The sequence below is a fragment of the Trematomus bernacchii genome, unplaced genomic scaffold (genome assembly GCF_902827165.1).
Source record: "Trematomus bernacchii unplaced genomic scaffold, fTreBer1.1, whole genome shotgun sequence".
Classification (NCBI taxonomy): Eukaryota; Metazoa; Chordata; class Actinopteri; order Perciformes; family Nototheniidae; genus Trematomus; species Trematomus bernacchii.
The window spans coordinates 7501-34679 of record NW_022987322.1 but is presented as its reverse complement, the minus strand read 5'-3'; the positions used below and the strand labels follow the sequence as shown (position 1 = coordinate 34679).

Here is a 27179-nt window from a genome sequence, read left to right as displayed (position 1 = left end):
CGGTCTCTCGGTGCTCTGTCCCCGGTCTCTCGGTGCTCTGTCCCCGGTCTCTCGGTGCACTGTCCCCGGTCTCTCGGTGCTCTGTCCCCGGTCTCTCGGTGCTCTGTCCCCGGTCTCTCGGTGCTCTCTCCCCGGTCTGTCGATGCTCTGTCCCCGGTCTCTCAGTGCTCTCTCCCCGGTCTCTCAGTGCTCTCTCCCCGGTCTCTCGGTGCTCTGTCCCCGGTCTCTCGATGCTCTGTCCCCGGTCTCTCGATGCTCTGTCCCCGGTCTCTCGATGCTCTGTCCCCGGTCTCTCGGTGCTCTGTCCCCGGTCTTTCGGTGCTCTCTCCCCGGTCTCTCGGTGCTCTGTCCCCGGTCTCTCGGTGCACTGTCTCTCGGTGCTCTGTCCCCGGTCTCTCGGTGCACTGTCCCCGGTCTCTCGATGCTCTGTCCCCGGTCTCTCGGTGCTCTGTCCCCGGTCTTTCGGTGCTCTCTCCCCGGTCTCACGGTGCTCTGTCCCCGGTCTCTCGGTGCACTGTCCCCGGTCTCTCGGTGCTCTGTCCCCGGTCTCTCGGTGCTCTGTCCCCGGTCTCTCGGTGCTCTCTCCCCGGTCTCTCGGTGCTCTGTCCCCGGTCTCTCGGTGCTCTCTCCCCGGTCTCCCGGTGCTCTCTCCCCGGTCTCTCGGTGCTCTGTCCCCGGTCTCTCGATGCTCTCCCCCCAGCCTCTCGGTGCTCTGTCCCCGGTCTCTCGGTGCTCTGTCCCCGGTCTCTCGGTGCTCTCTCCCCGGTCTCTCGGTGCTCTCTCCCCGGCCTCTCGGTGTTCTGTACCCGGTCTCTCGGTGCTCTGTCCCCGGTCTCTCGGTGCTCTCTCCCCGGTCTCCCGGTGCTCTCTCCCCGGTCTCTCGGTGCTCTGTCCCCGGTCTCTCGATGCTCTCCCCCCAGCCTCTCGGTGCTCTGTCCCCGGTCTCTCGGTGCTCTGTCCCCGGTCTCTCGGTGCTCTCTCCCCGGTCTCTCGGTGCTCTCTCCCCGGCCTCTCGGTGTTCTGTACCCGGTCTCTCGGTGCTCTCTCCCTGGCCTCTCGGTGCTCTTTCCCCGGTCTCTCTCACGACTCTCCCCGGGCTCCTGTCAGTCTCTATTTACCGGACGGTCGGTTGTTGTGTCTCCGGTGTGCGGTACTGTGGAGCAGAATGCACATGCGCACTTGGCAGACTGACGTAGATGGGCGGGGATCTGAGTGGGTGTGCGCGTGGCAGTGACGTCAGCTGTCCCCCGCGGCCCCCGGCGGTACTGCAGCTAAACCCCGGTTATTAACAGCAGTATAAAGACCCCTCTTCAGGATTATCAAACACATTTCTATTAAAAATGTAAACATATGTTGTTTCCTGATCTCTGACTTCTCATTATATCTGCATATGACTATCTCATTATTTGACTCTGTTTCTGTTCGGCACCAACACAGCAAGCTCTCTGTTGTTTCTGAAAGCACTCATATATTCTTTATTTAGTTTGACCTGTAAATGATATGATAGGTAAACATCCACAGGAGTCACAGTCACTGGTGTTTATTGGACTACAGAGCATCACGTGATTATAACATCTGGAAACACAGCTGGGCTTTATCTACAGCTGGACGGCCAGCAGAGGGCAGCAGAGAGGGTATCAGAGGGAATGAGAGGGTATCAGGGGCTATGAGAGGGGGTATCAGGGGGAATGAGAGGGTTAAGAGAGGGGGTATCAGAGGGTATCAGGGGGAATGAGAGGGTCAAGAGAGAGGGTATCAGGGGGAATGAGAGGGTCAAGAGAGGGGGTATCAGAGGGTCAAGAGAGGGGGGTATCAGAGGGTATGAGAGGGTCAAGAGAGGAGGTATCAGGGGATATGAGAGGGGGTATCAGAGGGTCAAGAAAGGGGGTATGATAGGGTATCAGGGGGTCAAGAGAGGGGGTATCAGGGGGGGTATGAGAGGGTATCAGGGGGAATGAGAGGGTATCAGGGGGTATGAGAGGGGTATTAGAGGGTATCAGAGGGTAAAGGTAGGGTAATAGAGGGTAAAGGTAGGATATCAGAGGGTTATAGAGGGTAAAGGGGGGGTATCAGAGGGTAAAGGTAGGGTATCAGAGGGTTATAGAGGGTAAAGGGGGGGGTATCAGAGGGTAAAGGTAGGGTATCAGAGGGTTATAGAGGGTAAAGGGGGGGTATCAGAGGGTAAAGGTAGGGTATCAGAGGGTTATAGAGGGTAAAGGGGGGGTATCAGAGGGTAAAGGTAGGATATCAGAGGGTTATAGAGGGTAAAGGGGGGGTATCAGAGGGTAAAGGGGGGGTATCAGAGGGTTATAGAGGGTAAAGGGGGGGTATCAGAGGGTTATAGAGTAAAGGGGGGTATCAGAGGGTATGAGAGGGTTATAGAGGGTAAAGGGGGGGTATCAGAGGGTATGAGAGGGTTATAGAGGGTAATGGGGGGGTATCAGAGGGTAAAGGTAGGGTATCAGATGGTAATGGGGGGGTATCAGAGGGTAAAGGTAGGGTATCAGATGGTAAAGGGGGGGTATCAGAGGGTAAAGGTAGGGTATCAGAGGGTAAAGGGGGCGTATCAGAGGGTAATAGAGGGTACAGCTCAGTCCATGGAGCCCAGCAGCTGATCCGGTCTGTTAGAGTTCTTCAGAGTCAGCATGGACTGCAGTTCATATACTCTCTAAATAAGCAAACAGAAGACGCTGCATATACATGTGTGTGTGTGTGTGTGACCCTGAAACATCTCTCTGAACACCTGCAGTCTGGAGCGGTACTCTCTCAAACCTGCCCTCCTAACCCTCTGCACAAACTGACTCTCAGTTTAATCACGTTTACATCCTGCTGCTTTAACTCTGTGTTTATACTGAGGAAGGGTTTAGTGCTGGGACGTCTGGGTCAGAGCTGAGCTAATGCTGAGCTAACTCTGAGCTAACACTGAGCTAACACTGAGCTAAAGCTGAGCTATCAGAGCTGAGCTAACTCTGAGCTAATGCTGAGCTAACTCTGAGCTATCAGAGCTGTGCTAACGCTGCGCTAACTCTGAGCTATCAGAGCTGTGCCAACGCTGCGCTAACACTGAGCTAACTCTGAGCTAATGCTGAGTTAATTTTGAGCCAACGCTTACGGTCCGTCCACATGGCGGCGTGCGTTGAAGCTTCAACGCTTCTTCCCCTTCACTTTGAATGGGGTGACGTCACGCTTTGCCGAACTGCATTGTGGTTCCGTCGCTTCGCTTTGCTTGAAAGTTGAGAAAATGTCAACTTTTGAAGATTCGACGGAAGCGTCAGCCAATCAAATCATATGCCAGTACAAGCTCTAGCCAATCAAACCGCGTGCTTGTGTGTCCGGGGTGGGAGATTCATGTGATTGGGTGTTGGTCGAGCTTCAGACACGCTGACGTGTGGACGCTGCGTTAGCTAACTCTGAGCTAACACTGAGCTTACGCAGAGCTAACTCTGAGCTAACTCTGAGCTAACGCTGAGTCAGACAGTCTCCAGACTTACTGCTGTTTCCTTCCGACAGCCCTACAGTGTGTGTTGTGACATCATCATCATCATCATCAACAACATCAACAAGATCATCATCATCACCATCACCATCATCACCATAACATCTCAGCGTCAGACGGACCCTGTTGAATAAGGGATATTTATATATATTTATATATATTTATGTGTACTCTGGGTTATTGTGGCTGCAGGCTGAAATCTGTGGGACTCCTGCTCTTATATATTTATAATTAATTATCAGTTTCCTGTGTGGGGGGGTCAGTTTGGTATTTACAGAGTGGGGGGGTCAGTTTGGTATTTACAGAGTGGGGGGGTCAGTTTGGTATTTACAGAGTGGGGGGGTCAGTGGCGCAGTGGACTACTGCGTTGGTGTTGGGATCAGGGGAGCACAGGTTCAAGCCCCACTGCAGTCAGCATGTCGTTGTGTCCCTGAGACACTTCACCCCAAAGTGCTCCTGTGGGGATTGCCCACAGTACTGAGTATGTGAGTCGCTTTGGATAAAAGCGTCTAACATGTGACATGTGATGTAATGTAATGTAATGTAATGTAATGTGAGAGTGGTATTTACAGATTCCTCCCAGCATGCAGTGGGGCTGATGTTCCCCTGTTGGAGCCCCTGAAGTCCTCTGAGGTGAACCTGTTTCTCACGTCATAATAAACGTGCAGGTTATGCAGGGCGGGGGTTATAAAGTGCACACATTGGTGTATTCTGATTGGCTGCAGTTAGCCTGTTAGCACGTTAGCTGCTGCAGCTAGCTTGTTAGCACGTTAGCTGCTCTGGTGCTCTACATTACGCTAACTTCTCTCCTGGGGGGGGGGGGGGGCATTAACTCTGACAACATGAGGGGGGGAAGGTCATACATATGTTCAGCTTGCCCTGATTGGCTGAGAGGAGGTTAGCATAATGAGAGGCTGTGATTGGCTACGCCCAGAAGTGATGTCACAGTGTACCGCAGTGCACCTGAACATCACTGCAGCCACAGAGTCCTGAATACTGATAGAGTGTGTGTGTGTGTGTGGACACACAGTCTTACAAACACTTTGCTTCAGGTTAACAGTGCGTTACATTAGAGACTCGGTCACATGACCCGGTTGATTGACAGCTCAAACATGACCCGGTTGATTGACAGCTCAAACATGACCCGGTAAATCTGTTGGAGGAGGAGCCTGTGACCTCAGATTTTCATTGACATATCTAAACTGTAGCTATGTACAAATGACATTCAAAGCCTTGAATCTTGAATGACAGCTCGTCACATGACCCGGGTGATTGACAGCTGGTCAGATGACCCTCTGATTGACAGCTGGTCAGATGACCCTCTGATTGACAGCTCGGACGGAGGACCCTCTGATTGACAGCTCGGACGGAGGACCCTCTGATTGACAGCTCAGAAGGAGGACCCTCTGATTGACAGCTGGTCACATGACCCTCTGATTGACAGCTCAGACGGAGCTCGCCCTGCTCTTGACCCCCGTCTCGCCGCGCAGGAAGGGGGCGGCGGCTCCCAGGCAGCCTGCGGCGGCGCTGAGGGTCAGGCTCGCCCCGGCGCAGCAGAGAGACCATCCGAACCCGTGGTCCACGTCAGGGGGCAGCCCGTAGATGAAGGGGGGGTTCCTGGAGAGGTCGTAGGTCACGCTGGCTGCATACGTGCACAGGGAGATGGTGCAGAACACCCCTGACACCAACGAAGAAGAAACAGAAGCACAGGGAGGTCAGGGGGAGACAATAACAACAGTTATTGTTTTCTCAGATATCATAAAGTATTATCATAACAGCAGTCACAACTAGAGAATGCATTTCCTGAAGAAATTGCTAGTGGGAATGCTTTATGCTGAAAAGCTGATGCTGAACTGCTATGCTGAAATGTAATGTGTAAGAAGAAAGTGAAGAATTGAGATTGAGATGATACATGAACACTGGGGGCTTGAATGTGTGATGAGAGAAAAGAAAGTAAAAAGGTTTGGAAAAGCAGCAGAATATTTGAACTGCAAACTATTGAACTAACTTGATGACAAATGATCTGTCGCCATGGCAACGGTATTTGATGACACCCCATAATACGCTTAGATGTTTTGATGGCTGCATCGTTACCAAACCTGTGAAGTTTTGGGCCGTTTGGAGCATTTTCACTGAAGTTATGAGAAACCGTGTTTCATAGCGAGCATTGTGTTGCCATGGCAACGGCATTTGAAGAAATTTCAAAACTGTCACGTAGATGTCTTCACGGCTGGACTGTTAGCACACGTGAAGTTTGAGCAATATCGTGTTTTACGGCGAGAGATGCGTTGCCATGGCAACAGCTTTTGAGGAAAACTCAATAATGGCACATAGACATGTTGAGGGCTGGACCATTAACTGTCATCTGAAGTCTGGTGGTGTTTTGACCATTTTCATATCAGTTACGACAACATTGTGTTTTTTGGCGAGGGATGCGTTTCTATGGAAACAGCCTATGGTGAGATCTCAGATTTGGCGTAGAGCTGTTGAGGCATGGACCGGTGCTATACAAGCGAAGTTTGGGGACGATCGGACCGTGTCCATTGGAGTTACAGCGACATCATGTTTTATGGCGAGGGATGCGTTTCCATGGAAACGGCATATGATGACACCCCATAATTGACGTAGAGCTGTTGAGGGCAGGACCATTAACCATTATCTGAAGTCTGCTGCTCTGAGCATGTCAGTTGGAGTTATGACATCATCGTGTTCCATGACACAGGTGTTTATATTTGAGCTAACGACGTGTCCAGAGATCAAAGGTTTCCATTGTTCTGAATGAGAGATAAACCTCTTACATGTGAACGTTTTGTTGAAGAACGATAACAGATATCTGTGAAATTTCAAAGCGTGAAGCATGTCAAGGAACTTGAGTATCTGAAGTGTGCTTTTTGTGTACTTTCGGGTTAATAATGTGGCCTTTTTGGCAGTTTAACTAAAGGTGTGCGGCTGCTGTGGTGGGGAAAGATGAGCCTGAACTTACAATGGGCTTTAATGGAGACATGTTGAACGTTTTTGCCACTTCATGCCCTCAAGAGGCATTTTGTTTAATTATTTTGCTTAATAAAATTATGTCTCAGGAATGTAGGGTTTGGGAATTATGGCAGGTTTAAAAGAAAATATGAAGGCAAAATTAAATCTGTCCTCCACTCCACTAGCTGTGACATCACGCACTCTAAATCTTAAGAAGGCCTCTTCACCAAGGTCTGAACAATGTTTAATATCTCTAAAAGTATGAATCTGATTTAAAAGTTGTGTTACACGAATAATGTCAGAAAGATGTGTAACATTTTAAAGTGGGAATGAGGTTTCTGAGTGAAAGTATGAATGAACAGTTAGCAGTTGAAGTCACATGAAGATTGTTGAAGTCTGAAGAGTTTCTCCATTGACTTCCATGTTAAAAATGTGATGCATTATGGGATGTATCTCTGGAATTATGAAAGTTATGAATGAGAAAAGTAATAGTCATTGATTCCCGACCGAGCTGAACGTTTTGATGTTTGAACTGATTTTCTGCGATGTGGAATGTGGGAGAAGAAGAGGCGCAAAATAACCCGGCGGAATAATAAAGAATTTCGTGCATCAAAGAACACATAGTGGGAATGCTGTATCAGCATTCCAACTAAATGAGGAACAGCAGTCATTATTTCATCAAATATAATTGATATTTATTAAGTATTATATTAATAATCAGAATGACCCCCACCTGCCATGAGGAACAGCAGTCCGGACACATGCTGGGTGAGACTCTCCTCCCAGTAGAAACCCACTGACGCCACGATGCATCCGCACAGCAGCACTGCTACTGCCATGCCCAAGAACCCTGCTGTGATCCTGCGCAGGTCTGAGGACACACACACACACACACACACACACAGACACAGACACAGACACACACACACACACACACACACACACACACACACACACACAGAGACACACACACACACAGAGACACACACACACACACACACACACACACACACACACCTGAGTACAGGAACACAGACTGAGGACACACACACACACTTGAGTACACTACAACTGTCTAAATGAGACGACTAAAGTCATGTGACCGTGCTGTAGTTCCTTTATAGCCCAACATTAGCCTCCTTTAGCTTAGCGGTGGTGACGTGAAGTCATGTGACCGTGCTGTAGTTCCTTTATAGCCCAACATTAGCCACCTTTAGCTTAGCGGTGGTGACGTGAAGTCATGTGACCGTGCTCTAGTTCCTTTATAGCCCAACATTAGCCTCCTTTAGCTTAGCGGTGGTGACGTGAAGTCATGTGACCGTGCTGTAGTTCCTTTATAGCCCAACATTAGCCACCTTTAGCTTAGCGGTGGTGACGTGAAGTCATGTGACCGTGCTGTAGTTCCTTTATAGCCCAACATTAGCCTCTTTTAGCTTAGCGGTGGTGACGTGAAGTCATGTGACCGTGCTGTAGTTCCTTTATAGCCTAACATTAGCCGCCTTTAGCTTAGCGGTGATGACGTGAAGTCATGTGACCGTGCTGTAGTTCCTTTATAGCCCAACATTAGCCTCCTTTAGCTTAGCGGTGGTGACGTGAAGTCATGTGACCGTGCTGTAGTTCCTTTATAGCCCAACATTAGCCACCTTTAGCTTAGCGGTGGTGAAGTCATGTGACCGTGCTGTAGTTCCTTTATAGCCCAACATTAGCCTCCTTTAGCTTAGCGGTGGTGACGTGAAGTCATGTGACCGTGCTGTAGTTCCTTTATAGCCCAACATTAGCCTCCTTTAGCTTAGCGGTGGTGACATGAAGTCATGTGACCGTGCTGTAGTTCCTTTATAGCCCAACATTAGCCACCTTTAGCTTAGCGGTGGTGACGTGAAGTCATGTGACCGTGCTGTAGTTCCTTTATAGCCCAACATTAGCCACCTTTAGCTTAGCGGTGGTGACGTGAAGTCATGTGACTGTGCTGTAGTTCCTTTATAGCCCAACATTAGCCTCTTTTAGCTTAGCGGTGGTGAAGTCATGTGACCGTGCTGTAGTTCCTTTATAGCCCAACATTAGCCACCTTTAGCTTAGCGGTGGTGACGTGAAGTCATGTGACCGTGCTGTAGTTCCTTTATAGCCCAACATTAGCCTCCTTTAGCTTAGCGGTGATGACGTGAAGTCATGTGACCTTGCTGTAGTTCCTTTATAGCCCAACATTAGCCTCCTTTAGCTTAGCGGTGGTGACGTGAAGTCATGTGACCGTGCTGTAGTTCCTTTATAGCCCAACATTAGCCACCTTTAGCTTAGCGGTGGTGAAGTCATGTGACCGTGCTGTAGTTCCTTTATAGCCCAACATTAGCCTCCTTTAGCTTAGCGGTGGTGACGTGAAGTCATGTGACCGTGCTGTAGTTCCTTTATAGCCCAACATTAGCCTCCTTTAGCTTAGCGGTGGTGACGTGAAGTCATGTGACCGTGCTGTAGTTCCTTTATAGCCCAACATTAGCCTCCTTTAGCTTAGCGGTGGTGACGTGAAGTCATGTGACCGTGCTGTAGTTCCTTTATAGCCCAACATTAGCCACCTTTAGCTTAGCGGTGGTGACGTGAAGTCATGTGACCGTGCTGTAGTTCCTTTATAGACCAACATTAGCCACCTTTAGCTTAGCGGTGGTGACGTGAAGTCATGTGACCGTGCTGTAGTTCCTTTATAGCCCAACATTAGCCACCTTTAGCTTAGCGGTGGTGACGTGAAGTCATGTGACCGTGCTCTAGTTCCTTTATAGCCCAACATTAGCCTCCTTTAGCTTAGCGGTGGTGACGTGAAGTCATGTGACCGTGCTGTAGTTCCTTTATAGCCCAACATTAGCCTCTTTTAGCTTAGCGGTGGTGACGTGAAGTCATGTGACCGTGCTGTAGTTCCTTTATAGCCTAACATTAGCCGCCTTTAGCTTAGCGGTGATGACGTGAAGTCATGTGACCGTGCTGTAGTTCCTTTATAGCCCAACATTAGCCTCCTTTAGCTTAGCGGTGGTGACGTGAAGTCATGTGACCGTGCTGTAGTTCCTTTATAGCCCAACATTAGCCTCTTTTAGCTTAGCGGTGGTGACGTGAAGTCATGTGACCGTGCTGTAGTTCCTTTATAGCCCAACATTAGCCTCCTTTAGCTTAGCGGTGGTGACGTGAAGTCATGTGACCGTGCTGTAGTTCCTTTATAGCCCAACATTAGCCTCCTTTAGCTTAGCGGTGGGGACGTGAAGTCATGTGACCGTGCTGTAATTCCTTTATAGCCCAACATTAGCCTCCTTTAGCTTAGCGGTGGTGACGTGAAGTCATGTGACCGTGCTGTAGTTCCTTTATAGCCCAACATTAGCCTCCTTTAGCTTAGCGGTGGTGACGTGAATTCATGTGACCGTGCTGTAGTTCCTTTATAGCCCAACATTAGCCTCCTTTAGCTTAGCGGTGGTGACATGAAGTCATGTGACCGTGCTGTAGTTCCTCTATAGCCCAACATTAGCCACCTTTAGCTTAGCGGTGGTGACGTGAAGTCATGTGACCGTGCTCTAGTTCCTTTATAGCCCAACATTAGCCACCTTTAGCTTAGCGGTGGTGACGTGAAGTCATGTGACCGTGCTGTAGTTCCTTTATAGCCCAACATTAGCCGCCTTTAGCTTAGCGGTGATGACGTGAAGTCATGTGACCGTGCTGTAGTTCCTTTATAGCCCAACATTAGCCTCCTTTAGCTTAGCGGTGGTGACGTGAAGTCATGTGACCGTGCTGTAGTTCCTTTATAGCCCAACATTAGCCACCTTTAGCTTAGCGGTGGTGACGTGAAGTCATGTGACCGTGCTCTAGTTCCTTTATAGCCCAACATTAGCCTCCTTTAGCTTAGCGGTGGTGACGTGAAGTCATGTGACCGTGCTGTAGTTCCTTTATAGCCCAACATTAGCCTCTTTTAGCTTAGCGGTGGTGACGTGAAGTCATGTGACCGTGCTATAGTTCCTTTATAGCCTAACATTAGCCGCCTTTAGCTTAGCGGTGATGACGTGAAGTCATGTGACCGTGCTGTAGTTCCTTTATAGCCCAACATTAGCCTCCTTTAGCTTAGCGGTGGTGACGTGAAGTCATGTGACCGTGCTGTAGTTCCTTTATAGACCAACATTAGCCACCTTTAGCTTAGCGGTGGTGAAGTCATGTGACCGTGCTGTAGTTCCTTTATAGCCCAACATTAGCCTCCTTTAGCTTAGCGGTGGTGACGTGAAGTCATGTGACCGTGCTGTAGTTCCTTTATAGCCCAACATTAGCCACCTTTAGCTTAGCGGTGGTGACGTGAAGTCATGTGACCGTGCTGTAGTTCCTTTATAGCCCAACATTAGCCACCTTTAGCTTAGCGGTGGTGACGTGAAGTCATATGACCGTGCTGTAGTTCCTTTATAGCCCAACATTAGCCTCCTTTAGCTTAGCGGTGGTGACGTGAAGTCATGTGACCGTGCTGTAGTTCCTTTATAGCCCAACATTAGCCACCTTTAGCTTAGCGGTGGTGACGTGAAGTCATGTGACTGTGCTGTAGTTCCTTTATAGCCCAACATTAGCCTCTTTTAGCTTAGCGGTGGTGAAGTCATGTGACCGTGCTGTAGTTCCTTTATAGCCCAACATTAGCCACCTTTAGCTTAGCGGTGGTGACGTGAAGTCATGTGACCGTGCTGTAGTTCGTTTATAGCCCAACATTAGCCTCCTTTAGCTTAGCGGTGATGACGTGAAGTCATGTGACCTTGCTGTAGTTCCTTTATAGCCCAACATTAGCCTCCTTTAGCTTAGCGGTGGTGACGTGAAGTCATGTGACCGTGCTGTAGTTCCTTTATAGCCCAACATTAGCCACCTTTAGCTTAGCGGTGGTGAAGTCATGTGACCGTGCTGTAGTTCCTTTATAGCCCAACATTAGCCTCCTTTAGCTTAGCGGTGGTGACGTGAAGTCATGTGACCGTGCTGTAGTTCCTTTATAGCCCAACATTAGCCTCCTTTAGCTTAGCGGTGGTGACATGAAGTCATGTGACCGTGCTGTAGTTCCTTTATAGCCCAACATTAGCCACCTTTAGCTTAGCGGTGGTGACGTGAAGTCATGTGACCGTGCTGTAGTTCCTTTATAGCCCAACATTAGCCACCTTTAGCTTAGCGGTGGTGACGTGAAGTCATGTGACTGTGCTGTAGTTCCTTTATAGCCCAACATTAGCCTCTTTTAGCTTAGCGGTGGTGAAGTCATGTGACCGTGCTGTAGTTCCTTTATAGCCCAACATTAGCCACCTTTAGCTTAGCGGTGGTGACGTGAAGTCATGTGACCGTGCTGTAGTTCCTTTATAGCCCAACATTAGCCTCCTTTAGCTTAGCGGTGATGACGTGAAGTCATGTGACCTTGCTGTAGTTCCTTTATAGCCCAACATTAGCCTCCTTTAGCTTAGCGGTGGTGACGTGAAGTCATGTGACCGTGCTGTAGTTCCTTTATAGCCCAACATTAGCCACCTTTAGCTTAGCGGTGGTGAAGTCATGTGACCGTGCTGTAGTTCCTTTATAGCCCAACATTAGCCTCCTTTAGCTTAGCGGTGGTGACGTGAAGTCATGTGACCGTGCTGTAGTTCCTTTATAGCCCAACATTAGCCTCCTTTAGGTTAGCGGTGGTGACGTGAAGTCATGTGACCGTGCTGTAGTTCCTTTATAGCCCAACATTAGCCTCCTTTAGCTTAGCGGTGGTGACGTGAAGTCATGTGACCGTGCTGTAGTTCCTTTATAGCCCAACATTAGCCACCTTTAGCTTAGCGGTGGTGACGTGAAGTCATGTGACCGTGCTGTAGTTCCTTTATAGACCAACATTAGCCACCTTTAGCTTAGCGGTGGTGACGTGAAGTCATGTGACCGTGCTGTAGTTCCTTTATAGCCCAACATTAGCCACCTTTAGCTTAGCGGTGGTGACGTGAAGTCATGTGACCGTGCTCTAGTTCCTTTATAGCCCAACATTAGCCTCCTTTAGCTTAGCGGTGGTGACGTGAAGTCATGTGACCGTGCTGTAGTTCCTTTATAGCCCAACATTAGCCTCTTTTAGCTTAGCGGTGGTGACGTGAAGTCATGTGACCGTGCTGTAGTTCCTTTATAGCCTAACATTAGCCGCCTTTAGCTTAGCGGTGATGACGTGAAGTCATGTGACCGTGCTGTAGTTCCTTTATAGCCCAACATTAGCCTCCTTTAGCTTAGCGGTGGTGACGTGAAGTCATGTGACCGTGCTGTAGTTCCTTTATAGCCCAACATTAGCCACCTTTAGCTTAGCGGTGGTGACGTGAAGTCATGTGACCGTGCTGTAGTTCCTTTATAGCCCAACATTAGCCTCTTTTAGCTTAGCGGTGGTGACGTGAAGTCATGTGACCGTGCTATAGTTCCTTTATAGCCTAACATTAGCCGCCTTTAGCTTAGCGGTGATGACGTGAAGTCATGTGACCGTGCTGTAGTTCCTTTATAGCCCAACATTAGCCTCCTTTAGCTTAGCGGTGGTGACGTGAAGTCATGTGACCGTGCTGTAGTTCCTTTATAGCCCAACATTAGCCACCTTTAGCTTAGCGGTGGTGAAGTCATGTGACCGTGCTGTAGTTCCTTTATAGCCCAACATTAGCCTCCTTTAGCTTAGCGGTGGTGACGTGAAGTCATGTGACCGTGCTGTAGTTCCTTTATAGCCCAACATTAGCCACCTTTAGCTTAGCGGTGGTGACGTGAAGTCATGTGACCGTGCTGTAGTTCCTTTATAGCCCAACATTAGCCACCTTTAGCTTAGCGGTGGTGACGTGAAGTCATATGACCGTGCTGTAGTTCCTTTATAGCCCAACATTAGCCTCCTTTAGCTTAGCGGTGGTGACGTGAAGTCATGTGACCGTGCTGTAGTTCCTTTATAGCCCAACATTAGCCACCTTTAGCTTAGCGGTGGTGACGTGAAGTCATGTGACTGTGCTGTAGTTCCTTTATAGCCCAACATTAGCCTCTTTTAGCTTAGCGGTGGTGAAGTCATGTGACCGTGCTGTAGTTCCTTTATAGCCCAACATTAGCCACCTTTAGCTTAGCGGTGGTGACGTGAAGTCATGTGACCGTGCTGTAGTTCGTTTATAGCCCAACATTAGCCTCCTTTAGCTTAGCGGTGATGACGTGAAGTCATGTGACCTTGCTGTAGTTCCTTTATAGCCCAACATTAGCCTCCTTTAGCTTAGCGGTGGTGACGTGAAGTCATGTGACCGTGCTGTAGTTCCTTTATAGCCCAACATTAGCCACCTTTAGCTTAGCGGTGGTGAAGTCATGTGACCGTGCTGTAGTTCCTTTATAGCCCAACATTAGCCACCTTTAGCTTAGCGGTGGTGACGTGAAGTCATGTGACCGTTCTGTAGTTCCTTTATAGCCCAACATTAGCCACCTTTAGCTTAGCGGTGGTGACGTGAAGTCATGTGACTGTGCTGTAGTTCCTTTATAGCCCAACATTAGCCTCTTTTAGCTTAGCGGTGGTGAAGTCATGTGACCGTGCTGTAGTTCCTTTATAGCCCAACATTAGCCACCTTTAGCTTAGCGGTGGTGACGTGAAGTCATGTGACCGTGCTGTAGTTCCTTTATAGCCCAACATTAGCCTCCTTTAGCTTAGCGGTGATGACGTGAAGTCATGTGACCTTGCTGTAGTTCCTTTATAGCCCAACATTAGCCTCCTTTAGCTTAGCGGTGGTGACGTGAAGTCATGTGACCGTGCTGTAGTTCCTTTATAGCCCAACATTAGCCACCTTTAGCTTAGCGGTGGTGAAGTCATGTGACCGTGCTGTAGTTCCTTTATAGCCCAACATTAGCCTCCTTTAGCTTAGCGGTGGTGACGTGAAGTCATGTGACCGTGCTGTAGTTCCTTTATAGCCCAACATTAGCCTCCTTTAGGTTAGCGGTGGTGACGTGAAGTCATGTGACCGTGCTGTAGTTCCTTTATAGCCCAACATTAGCCTCCTTTAGCTTAGCGGTGGTGACGTGAAGTCATGTGACCGTGCTGTAGTTCCTTTATAGCCCAACATTAGCCACCTTTAGCTTAGCGGTGGTGACGTGAAGTCATGTGACCGTGCTGTAGTTCCTTTATAGACCAACATTAGCCACCTTTAGCTTAGCGGTGGTGACGTGAAGTCATGTGACCGTGCTGTAGTTCCTTTATAGCCCAACATTAGCCACCTTTAGCTTAGCGGTGGTGACGTGAAGTCATGTGACCGTGCTCTAGTTCCTTTATAGCCCAACATTAGCCTCCTTTAGCTTAGCGGTGGTGACGTGAAGTCATGTGACCGTGCTGTAGTTCCTTTATAGCCCAACATTAGCCTCCTTTAGCTTAGCGGTGGTGACGTGAAGTCATGTGACCGTGCTGTAGTTCCTTTATAGCCTAACATTAGCCGCCTTTAGCTTAGCGGTGATGACGTGAAGTCATGTGACCGTGCTGTAGTTCCTTTATAGCCCAACATTAGCCTCCTTTAGCTTAGCGGTGGTGACGTGAAGTCATGTGACCGTGCTGTAGTTCCTTTATAGCCCAACATTAGCCACCTTTAGCTTAGCGGTGGTGACGTGAAGTCATGTGACCGTGCTGTAGTTCCTTTATAGCCCAACATTAGCCTCTTTTAGCTTAGCGGTGGTGACGTGAAGTCATGTGACCGTGCTGTAGTTCCTTTATAGCCTAACATTAGCCGCCTTTAGCTTAGCGGTGATGACGTGAAGTCATGTGACCGTGCTGTAGTTCCTTTATAGCCCAACATTAGCCTCCTTTAGCTTAGCGGTGGTGACGTGAAGTCATGTGACCGTGCTGTAGTTCCTTTATAGCCCAACATTAGCCACCTTTAGCTTAGCGGTGGTGAAGTCATGTGACCGTGCTGTAGTTCCTTTATAGCCCAACATTAGCCTCCTTTAGCTTAGCGGTGGTGACGTGAAGTCATGTGACCGTGCTGTAGTTCCTTTATAGCCCAACATTAGCCACCTTTAGCTTAGCGGTGGTGACGTGAAGTCATGTGACCGTGCTGTAGTTCCTTTATAGCCCAACATTAGCCACCTTTAGCTTAGCGGTGGTGACGTGAAGTCATATGACCGTGCTGTAGTTCCTTTATAGCCCAACATTAGCCTCCTTTAGCTTAGCGGTGGTGACGTGAAGTCATGTGACCGTGCTGTAGTTCCTTTATAGCCCAACATTAGCCACCTTTAGCTTAGCGGTGGTGACGTGAAGTCATGTGACTGTGCTGTAGTTCCTTTATAGCCCAACATTAGCCTCTTTTAGCTTAGCGGTGGTGAAGTCATGTGACCGTGCTGTAGTTCCTTTATAGCCCAACATTAGCCACCTTTAGCTTAGCGGTGGTGACGTGAAGTCATGTGACCGTGCTGTAGTTCGTTTATAGCCCAACATTAGCCTCCTTTAGCTTAGCGGTGATGACGTGAAGTCATGTGACCTTGCTGTAGTTCCTTTATAGCCCAACATTAGCCTCCTTTAGCTTAGCGGTGGTGACGTGAAGTCATGTGACCGTGCTGTAGTTCCTTTATAGCCCAACATTAGCCACCTTTAGCTTAGCGGTGGTGAAGTCATGTGACCGTGCTGTAGTTCCTTTATAGCCCAACATTAGCCTCCTTTAGCTTAGCGGTGGTGACGTGAAGTCATGTGACCGTGCTGTAGTTCCTTTATAGCCCAACATTAGCCTCCTTTAGCTTAGCGGTGGTGACGTGAAGTCATGTGACCGTGCTGTAGTTCCTTTATAGCCCAACATTAGCCTCCTTTAGCTTAGCGGTGGTGACATGAAGTCATGTGACCGTGCTGTAGTTCCTTTATAGCCCAACATTAGCCTCCTTTAGCTTAGCGGTGGTGACGTGAAGTCATGTGACCGTGCTGTAGTTCCTTTATAGCCCAACATTAGCCTCCTTTAGCTTAGCGGTGGTGACATGAAGTCATGTGACCGTGCTGTAGTTCCTTTATAGCCCAACATTAGCCTCCTTTAGCTTAGCGGTGGTGACGTGAAGTCATGTGACCGTGCTGTAGTTCCTTTATAGCCCAACATTAGCCACCTTTAGCTTAGCGGTGGTGACGTGAAGTCATGTGACCGTGCTGTAGTTCCTTTATAGCCCAACATTAGCCACCTTTAGCTTAGCGGTGGTGACGTGAAGTCATGTGACCGTGCTGTAGTTCCTTTATAGCCCAACAATAGCCTCCTTTAGCTTAGCGGTGGTGACGTGAAGTCATGTGACCGTGCTGTAGTTCCTTTATAGCCCAACATTAGCCACCTTTAGCTTAGCGGTGGTGACGTGAAGTCATGTGACCGTGCTGTAGTTCCTTTATAGCCCAACATTAGCCTCCTTTAGCTTAGCGGTGGTGACATGAAGTCATGTGACCGTGCTGTAGTTCCTTTATAGCCCAACATTAGCCTCCTTTAGCTTAGCGGTGGTGACGTGAAGTCATGTGACCGTGCTGTAGTTCCTTTATAGCCCAACATTAGCCACCTTTAGCTTAGCGGTGGTGAAGTCATGTGACCGTGCTGTAGTTCCTTTATAGCCCAACATTAGCCTCCTTTAGCTTAGCGGTGGTGACGTGAAGTCATGTGACCGTGCTGTAGTTCCTTTATAGCCCAACATTAGCCTCTTTTAGCTTAGCGGTGGTGACGTGAAGTCATGTGACCGTGCTGTAGTTCCTTTATAGCCTAACATTAGCCGCCTTTAGCTTAGCGGTGATGACGTGAAGTCATGTGACCGTGCTGTAGTTCCTTTATAGCCCAACATTAGCCTCCTTTAGCTTAGCGGTGGTGACGTGAAGTCATGTGACCGTGCTGTAGTTCCTTTATAGCCCAACATTAGCCACCTTTAGCTTAGCGGTGGTGACGTGAAGTCATGTGACCGTGCTCTAGTTCCTTTATAGCCCAACATTAGCCTCCTTTAGCTTAGCGGTGGTGACGTGAAGTCATGTGACCGTGCTGTAGTTCCTTTATAGCCCAACATTAGCCTCTTTTAGCTTAGCGGTGGTGATGTGAAGTCATGTGACCGTGCTGTAGTTCCTTTATAGCCTAACATTAGCCGCCTTTAGCTTAGCGGTGATGACGTGAAGTCATGTGACCGTGGTGTAGTTCCTTTATAGCCCAACATTAGCCTCCTTTAGCTTAGCGGTGGTGACGTGAAGTCATGTGACCGTGCTGTAGTTCCTTTATAGCCCAACATTAGCCACCTTTAGCTTAGCGGTGGTGAAGTCATGTGACCGTGCTGTAGTTCCTTTATAGCCCAACATTAGCCTCCTTTAGCTTAGCGGTGGTGACGTGAAGTCATGTGACCGTGCTGTAGTTCCTTTATAGCCCAACATTAGCCTCCTTTAGCTTAGCGGTGGTGACGTGAAGTCATGTGACCGTGCTGTAGTTCCTTTATAGCCCAACATTAGCCACCTTTAGCTTAGCGGTGGTGACGTGAAGTCATGTGACCGTGCTGTAGTTCCTTTATAGCCCAACAATAGCCTCCTTTAGCTTAGCGGTGGTGACGTGAAGTCATGTGACCGTGCTGTAGTTCCTTTATAGCCCAACATTAGCCACCTTTAGCTTAGCGGTGGTGACGTGAAGTCATGTGACCGTGCTGTAGTTCCTTTATAGCCCAACATTAGCCACTTTTAGCTTAGCGGTGGTGACGTGAAGTCATGTGACCGTGCTGTAGTTCCTTTATAGCCCAACATTAGCCACCTTTAGCTTAGCGGTGGTGACGTGAAGTCATGTGACCGTGCTCTAGTTCCTTTATAGCCCAACATTAGCCTCCTTTAGCTTAGCGGTGGTGACATGAAGTCATGTGACCGTGCTGTAGTTCCTCTATAGCCCAACATTAGCCACCTTTAGCTAACAGCTTCCGGTTTCGCTATGAGTGGTCGCATTTTCGAGAGCTCCCGCTTTGGAGGTTATTCCTCACGATTTTTTACATATTTCATCCTCCTGACAATATGGATTATGGACTCCTACCTCAACTCATCAATGAGGCAACATCACTTAGAGAAGGAGAGTAGTGAAAGCAGGGATAAAATGAACCACAATGACTTTTACCTTCTCAACGGCTGGGAAAGGAAACACCTCGCTTTTGGAAGTGCAAGCATTCATGCATTATTAACTGCAAACCCGACGCGAAAGTACTTACCCCCGTCAGGCAAACTAGACCGAAGAAGTATGATCGTCTTGGTCTTATTGTTAGCGGGAGACATCCATCTGAATCCGGGCCCGGTGCAGACAAGAAGCCATTCCTGCAGGCTCGAGGAGCTAGCATCACAACTAGCATCACAACTAGCATCTCTTCCGCTACAGCAACAACTACGCGACGACAACAGAGACCATGGAGACAGCGGAGACCGAGGAATCAACGGAGACTTCGACATTCCCCCGGGGACGCCTCGGCAGACAGACACGCATGAGGCAGTGACGAGAGGAAGAGAACCGAGATCCGAGGGAACAAATATCCACCATGTTGTTAGCCACCCTGCTAGCATATCGACGGCTAAAGCTACAACGGAGCCTCCCTCCCCCCACCACCCCACCGCTCCAAGCACCACGGCAGGCCGCAAGCCGTTTGCTGTAACGGACAAAGACAAATATCTTCAAGCTGACGACATTATGCATTTAAACAACAAAAATGGACTACATATTTTTCATCTAAACACTAACAGCCTGAGACACAAACTGGCTGAACTCAGGCAACTGTTCATGAACGGTAAGGCAAGCATATTATGCTTTTCTGAGACCAAATTGGACAATTCCATTACAGATTCAGAGATTGAAATTGAAGATTATCTTGTAGTGAGAAGGGACAGGAACGTGAATGGAGGTGGTGTCTGCATGTACATACATAAAGACACCAATTTCAAAAACCGTACTGACCTGCATCATGAAAATATTGAATCTGTGTGGGTTGAAATTCTTTTTGACAATGCTAAATCTGTAATAGTCGGGACAATCTATAGACCACCGGAACAGAGTGACTTTTATGATACATTAGATGGGTGTTTGGCTGATGTGGGGGATGTAGAGACAATTATTATTGGAGACTGGAACACGGATATGCAACGTAAAGACACGTCCGTCTTCAAGTCCTTCAGTAGGATTTGTGATCTGCACGGCTTCAGCCAGCTAATCACCCAACCCACCCGGGTATGTGAAACAACACAAACTACCATTGATCTCATTCTGACCTCTGACAGGTCCAGGATCTCCAGTAAAGGGGTTATAGCATGCGGTTTAAGTGATCATTATATGATATTCTGTACCCGCAAAAAGCTAAAACAAAAGGCCGGCTGTCACAAAACAGTCATATCTAGAGACCTCAAAAACTACTCTAGCGAGGCCTTTAACCTAGAACTGGAGAGCCTGGACTGGTCAGATGAGCTCAGTGGTACACAAGTTGAAGAAACATGGCTTGGTTTCAAAAACAAATTCTCTGCAATACTCAATGATTTGGCCCCCCCTAAGAACAACCAGGGTAAAAAATCGCGCTGAGCCGTGGATGCACTCCGGCATACTGACCGCCATGAAAACCAGAGACAAAAAATGCTCTGAGTTTCATAAAAGTCAGTCAATGCTTTCCAAAAGCACGAGCAGTGAACTCCAGGCCCACGTGACTGAACTAAAAATTGAAAGAAACAGACTAAGAAATGACGTAAGCTCCATGATCAAAACTGCCAAAAAGAATTTCATCAATGACAAAACTGAGGAAAACAAAAATAAACCCCGTGAACTTTGGAAATTACTCAATAACCAGCTTGGCTGCAGTAAAAAACTCAAAACGAGATTTTCAAACGTAAACATAAAGACAGATAACAGGCTCATCACAGACAAACTGGATGTGGCCAAGTACTTGAACATTTTTTTCACAAACATAGCCACAACTCTTGTAAATAAATTACCCTCCCACTCAGGGCTTTTTGGAGTAGATCACATCATGACCTACTACAAAAACCTAGGGGTACGCAAAGATGATTTCAGTCTAGCAAGGGTAACAACAGCAGAGGTACTCATTAAACTGAGCGCCCTCAAACCTAACAAGGCCACTGGCCACGACAATATCCCCTCCAAATTCCTCAGAGACACAGCAACCGCCATCTCACCAGTCATAGCTCACATAATTAACCTCTCCATAAAACAGGGAAAAGTACCCAAAGACTTCAAAATTGCAAGAGTAACCCCCCTGCACAAAAAGGGCAGCAAATTGGACCCAGGCAACTACCGCCCTGTTTCTATACTTACCTCCATCTCGAAAGTCATGGAAAAAATAGTATATGAACAGGTCGAAAAGTACCTCGCAGAAAAGAAACTAATCTATGAATTTCAATCTGGCTTTAGAACATCCCACTCCACTGACACATGCCTTCTTTATTTGAACGACCACATCAAACAAGAGGTGGACGAGGGTAAATACTGCGGCATGGTGATGCTGGACCTACAAAAGGCTTTCGACACTGTCAATCACCCCATTCTGATTGACAAGCTAAAAGCAATTGGTTTTGATAAACTATCGGTGAGCTGGATGCAATCCTACCTGGAGGGGAGAGAACAGATGGTGGAGGTAAACGGTACTCTGTCCCCCCCCCCCTCCCAGTGAGCTGTGGTGTTCCACAAGGAAGCATATTAGGTCCGTTACTGTTCCTAATTTATGCAAATGACATGTCATCAGCATGTGACTGCAACTTGTTCCTGTTCGCGGACGACTCAGCCCTGCTGGTCTCTGACAGGAGCAGATTGCAGGTTGAAAAAACCCTCAGTTCCGAGCTCGGCAGAATCTGCACCTGGCTCGCCGATAATAAATTATCATTACACCTGGGTAAAACAGAGTCCATTCTCTTCGGTTCGAAACATAATCTCAGCAAATCCGACGACTTCTCAGTTGCAGTGGGTGACATTATTGTCACAAGTAAGAAGGAAATTACATACCTAGGATCTATTCTTGAGGCAAACCTCTCCTGTGACAAAATGGCATCCAATGTAATAAAAAAAGTCAATCAAAGAACTAGATTCCTATACCGGATCTCCTCTCTGGTAAACAAAAGCACCCTGAAAACTCTGGCAGGAGCACTCATTCAAGGGTACTATGACTATGCTTGCACGTCATGGTACCATAGCACCTCCAAGGCGCTAAAAATAAAACTTCAAACATCGCAAAATAAACTGGTCAGACTACTGCTTGACCTTTCATCTAGAACCCACCTCACCTCTGCCCACTTTGACAACCTAGGATGGCTTAGAGTAGACGACAGAGTACAGCTACTTGCAATGGGCCTGGTCTACAAGATCCACTACACCTCTATGGTACCCATGTACATGTCAAAATTCTTCCCAAAGGTCAAGGAATACCATGATCATAACACCAGAGGGAGCTCCACAAATCATGTAAAACCCAGATTTGGCACAAAAAAAGGGGAATACACGTTTCGCAATTATGCCACATCAAGGTGGAACGCTCTTCCCACAACTGTAAAGGAAAGTAAAACTATACTTACCTTCAAAACCTCTCTTAAAGAGCACCTTCGGGGGAAAGCATTGCAAAACTGGCCCCGGTAATGGTACAAATCTCAACCTGTCGTACAATGGACAGCTTCCCCCCCCCATCTATGTATATACTCGCATTTTAGACTCTGTTACTAACTGTATATCTGTAGACTTGGTATGTCTTAAATGTCCGGTTAGGATGTATTAGAACGAAATCTAAAATGAAAATTGTAAATAAGCCATCTGTATGTAAAAAACCACCTGTATGTAAATTGTAAATAAGCCATCTGTATGTCAAATATGTCTTATATGTCTTAAATGATATGATGAATTGGAAATGGGGGACCCTGATGTAAACAAGACGAAAGTCTTTCTCTGGTCTGCATCCCCTTAACAATTGTATGTTTTGAGCTGTACTGTACTGTACCCAATATACAAGCTGTTAATAAACTTTTCAATCAATCAATCAATCAGCGGTGGTGACGTGAAGTCATGTGACCGTGCTCTAGTTCCTTTATAGCCCAACATTAGCCACCTTTAGCTTAGCGGTGGTGACGTGAAGTCAGGTGACCGTGCTGTAGTTCCTTTATAGCCCAACATTAGCCACCTTTAGCTTAGCGGTGGTGACGTGAAGTCATGTGACCGTGCTGTAGTTCCTTTATAGCCCAACATTAGTCTCCTTTAGCTTAGCGGTGTTGACGTGAAGTCATGTGACCGTGCTGTAGTTCCTTTATAGCCCAACATTAGCCACCTTTAGCTTAGCGGTGGTGACGTGAAGTCATGTGACCGTGCTGTAGTTCCTTTATAGCCCAACATTAGCCTCCTTTAGCTTAGCGGTGGTGACGTGAAGTCATGTGACCGTGCTGTAGTTCCTTTATAGCCCAACATTAGCCACCTTTAGCTTAGCGGTGGTGACGTGAAGTCATGTGACCGTGCTGTAGTTCCTTTATAGCCCAACATTAGCCTCTTTTAGCTTAGCGGTGGTGACGTGAAGTCATGTGACCGTGCTGTAGTTCCTTTATAGCCCAACATTAGCCTCCTTTAGCTTAGCGGTGGTGACGTGAAGTCATGTGACCGTGCTGTAGTTCCTTTATAGCCCAACATTAGCCTCCTTTAGCTTAGCGGTGGGGACGTGAAGTCATGTGACCGTGCTGTAATTCCTTTATAGCCCAACATTAGCCTCCTTTAGCTTAGCGGTGGTGACGTGAAGTCATGTGACCGTGCTGTAGTTCCTTTATAGCCCAACATTAGCCTCCTTTAGCTTAGCGGTGGTGAGGTGAAGTCATGTGACCGTGCTGTAGTTCCTTTATAGCCCAACATTAGCCTCCTTTAGCTTAGCTCAGGTTTCTACAGAGGGATTTCTCAGAGATAGAGACACACACACAGTGTTGCCGTGGTAACCACCTCCTGCTGTTACACAGCGCTGCCATGGCTTGATTCCATGGCAACATGACAAGCAGCCTGAACAGTGCAACTACAATCAGTCCATATAAAATACAGAGAAATACATACCATAATGAATGTGTGTGAGTGTGTGTGTGTGTGTGTGTGTGTGTGTGTGTGTGTGTGTGTGTGTGTGTGTGTGTGTGTGTGTGTGTGTGTGTGTGTGTGTGTGTGTGTGTGTGTGTGCTCACGCAGCAGGTGCCACTCGTCCTGCTGGATGCTCCTGGTCAGGTTCAGAGGGATGTTCCGCAGTCTGATTGGCTGAGAGAAGTGATACTTCACGGGCGTGCAGCGCTCGGCGATCCCTGCAGAGGACACACAACACACACACTTTATACACACTCTTTATACACACACAACCACAGGTGCACAGGTGCATGATGGTAGCTGTAGGATCACATTCTGTTTGTGTGAGTGTGTGTGTGTGTGTGTGTGTGTGTGTGTGTGTGTGTGTGTGTGTGTGTGTGTGTGCGTGCGTGTGTGTGTGTGTGGGAGAGAGAGTGATCAGGTTAATAATGTGGGCCTCAGGAGAGAGGGATCACACGGTGAATACAGCATCAATGAGCTGTGTGTGTGTGTGTGTGTGTGTGTGTGTGGGTGTATGTTATTTCATTTAAAGTCTCCTCCTCACCTCCCAACATGTTTAATATTCTCTATATTAACTAGGGCTGCACGATTTGGGGAAATAATCTAATTGCAATTTTTCTGACAGATATTGCGATTCGATTTGCGATATTTGTTTTTAAGCGACCCAACGGAAGTTTATTGTAAAATGCGGCCATATCTCCGGCTAGGAAAGTCGTATCAACGTGCTCCCGTCTCTAGCACCCCCACAGCCCGAGCTACGAGTGAAAGAACTAAACTTACATGAAACTTCCGTTGGGTTGCTTTAAAGTCAAGCTTCAGTTTCAGATTCACCCTGTAATAGAAACATGAGATGGAGCATCACTAACCTGACTCAGAAACCATCAGTAATAGAAACATGAGATGGAGCATCACTAACCTGACTCAGAAACCATCAGTAATAGAAACATGAGATGGAGCATCACTAACCTGACTCAGAAACCATCAGTAATAGAAACATGAGATGGAGCATCACTAACCTGACTCAGAAACCATCAGTAATAGAAACATGTGATGGAGCATCACTAACCTGACTCAGAAACCATCAGTAATAGAACATGTGATGGAGCATCACTAACCTGACTCAGAAACCATCAGTAATAGAAACATGAGATGGAGCATCACTAACCTGACTCAGAAACCATCAGTAATAGAAACATGTGATGGAGCATCACTAACCTGACTCAGAAACCATCAGTAATAGAAACATGAGATGGAGCATCACTAACCTGACTCAGAAACCATCAGTAATAGAAACATGAGATGGAGCATCACTAACCTGACTCAGAAACCATCAGTAATAGAAACATGAGATGGAGCATCACTAACCTGACTCAGAAACCATCAGTAATAGAAACATGAGATGGAGCATCACTAACCTGACTCAGAAACCATCAGTAATAGAAACATGAGATGGAGCATCACTAACCTGACTCAGAAACCATCAGTAATAGAAACATGAGATGGAGCATCACTAACCTGACTCAGAAACCATCTATAATAGAAACATGAGATGGAGCATCACTAACCTGACTCAGAAACCATCAGTAATAGAAACATGAGATGGAGCATCACTAACCTGACTCAGAAACCATCAGTAATAGAAACATAAGATGGAGCATCACTAACCTGACTCAGAAACCATCAGTAATAGAAACATGTGATGGAGCATCACTAACCTGACTCAGAAACCATCAGTAATAGAAACATGAGATGGAGCATCACTAACCTGACTCAGAAACCATCAGTAATAGAAACATGAGATGGAGCATCACTAACCTGACTCAGAAACCATCAGTAATAGAAACATGAGATGGAGCATGACTAACCTGACTCAGAAACCATCAGTAATAGAAACATGAGATGGAGCATGACTAACCTGACTCAGAAACCATCAGTAATAGAAACATGAGATGGAGCATCACTAACCTGACTCAGAAACCATCAGTAATAGAAACATGAGATGGAGCATCACTAACCTGACTCAGAAACCATCAGTAATAGAAACATGAGATGGAGCATCACTAACCTGACTCAGAAACCATCAGTAATAGAAACATGAGATGGAGCATCACTAACCTGACTCAGAAACCATCAGTAATAGAAACATGAGATGGAGCATCACTAACCTGACTCAGAAACCATCAGTAATAGAAACATGTGATGGAGCATCACTAACCTGACTCAGAAACCATCAGTAATAGAAACATGAGATGGAGCATCATTAACCTGACTCAGAAACCATCAGTAATAGAAACATGTGATGGAGCATCACTAACCTGACTCAGAAACCATCAGTAATAGAAACATGAGATGGAGCATCACTAACCTGACTCAGAAACCATCAGTAATAGAAACATGTGATGGAGCATCACTAACCTGACTCAGAAACCATCAGTAATAGAAACATGTGATGGAGCATCACTAACCTGACTCAGAAACCATCAGTAATAGAAACATGAGATGGAGCATCACTAACCTGACTCAGAAACCATCAGTAATAGAAACATGAGATGGAGCATCACTAACCTGACTCAGAAACCATCAGTAATAGAAACATGTGATGGAGCATCACTAACCTGACTCAGAAACCATCAGTAATAGAAACATGAGATGGAGCATCACTAACCTGACTCAGAAACCATCAGTAATAGAAACATGTGATGGAGCATCACTAACCTGACTCAGAAACCATCAGTAATAGAAACATGAGATGGAGCATCACTAACCTGACTCAGAAACCATCAGTAATAGAAACATGTGATGGAGCATCACTAACCTGACTCAGAAACCATCAGTAATAGAAACATGAGATGGAGCATCACTAACCTGACTCAGAAACCATCTATAATAGAAACATGTGATGGAGCATCACTAACCTGACTCAGAAACCATCAGTAATAGAAACATGAGATGGAGCATCACTAACCTGACTCAGAAACCATCAGTAATAGAAACATGAGATGGAGCATCACTAACCTGACTCAGAAACCATCAGTAATAGAAACATGAGATGGAGCATCACTAACCTGACTCAGAAACCATCAGTAATAGAAACATGAGATGGAGCATCACTAACCTGACTCAGAAACCATCAGTAATAGAAACATGAGATGGAGCATCACTAACCTGACTCAGAAACCATCAGTAATAGAAACATAAGATGGAGCATCATTAACCTGACTCAGAAACCATCAGTAATAGAAACATGTGATGGAGCATCACTAACCTGACTCAGAAACCATCAGTAATAGAAACATGAGATGGAGCATCACTAACCTGACTCAGAAACCATCAGTAATAGAAACATGAGATGGAGCATCACTAACCTGACTCAGAAACCATCAGTAATAGAAACATGAGATGGAGCATCACTAACCTGACTCAGAAACCATCAGTAATAGAAACATAAGATGGAGCATCACTAACCTGACTCAGAAACCATCAGTAATAGAAACATGAGATGGAGCATCACTAACCTGACTCAGAAACCATCAGTAATAGAAACATGTGATGGAGCATCACTAACCTGACTCAGAAACCATCAGTAATAGAAACATAAGATGGAGCATCACTAACCTGACTCAGAAACCATCAGTAATAGAAACATGAGATGGAGCATCACTAACCTGACTCAGAAACCATCAGTAATAGAAACATGT

The 27179-nt window shown here is 47.0% G+C and overlaps 1 protein-coding gene across 1 annotated transcript in view; it reads right to left on the bottom strand.

The window, feature by feature from the left end:
* Positions 1-2119: 2119 nt before the first annotated feature.
* tmem178 (transmembrane protein 178) overlaps positions 2120-27179 on the bottom strand; it is a 27664-nt gene continuing 2604 nt past the window's right edge. The window contains exons 2-4 of the mRNA XM_034126835.1: positions 23586-23699; positions 7203-7340; positions 2120-5174 (exon numbers count right to left, since the gene is read on the bottom strand). Coding sequence (XP_033982726.1) covers positions 4942-5174; positions 7203-7340; positions 23586-23699 — 485 coding nt within the window. The 3' untranslated portion in view covers positions 2120-4941. The remainder of the gene's footprint in view (positions 5175-7202; positions 7341-23585; positions 23700-27179) is intronic.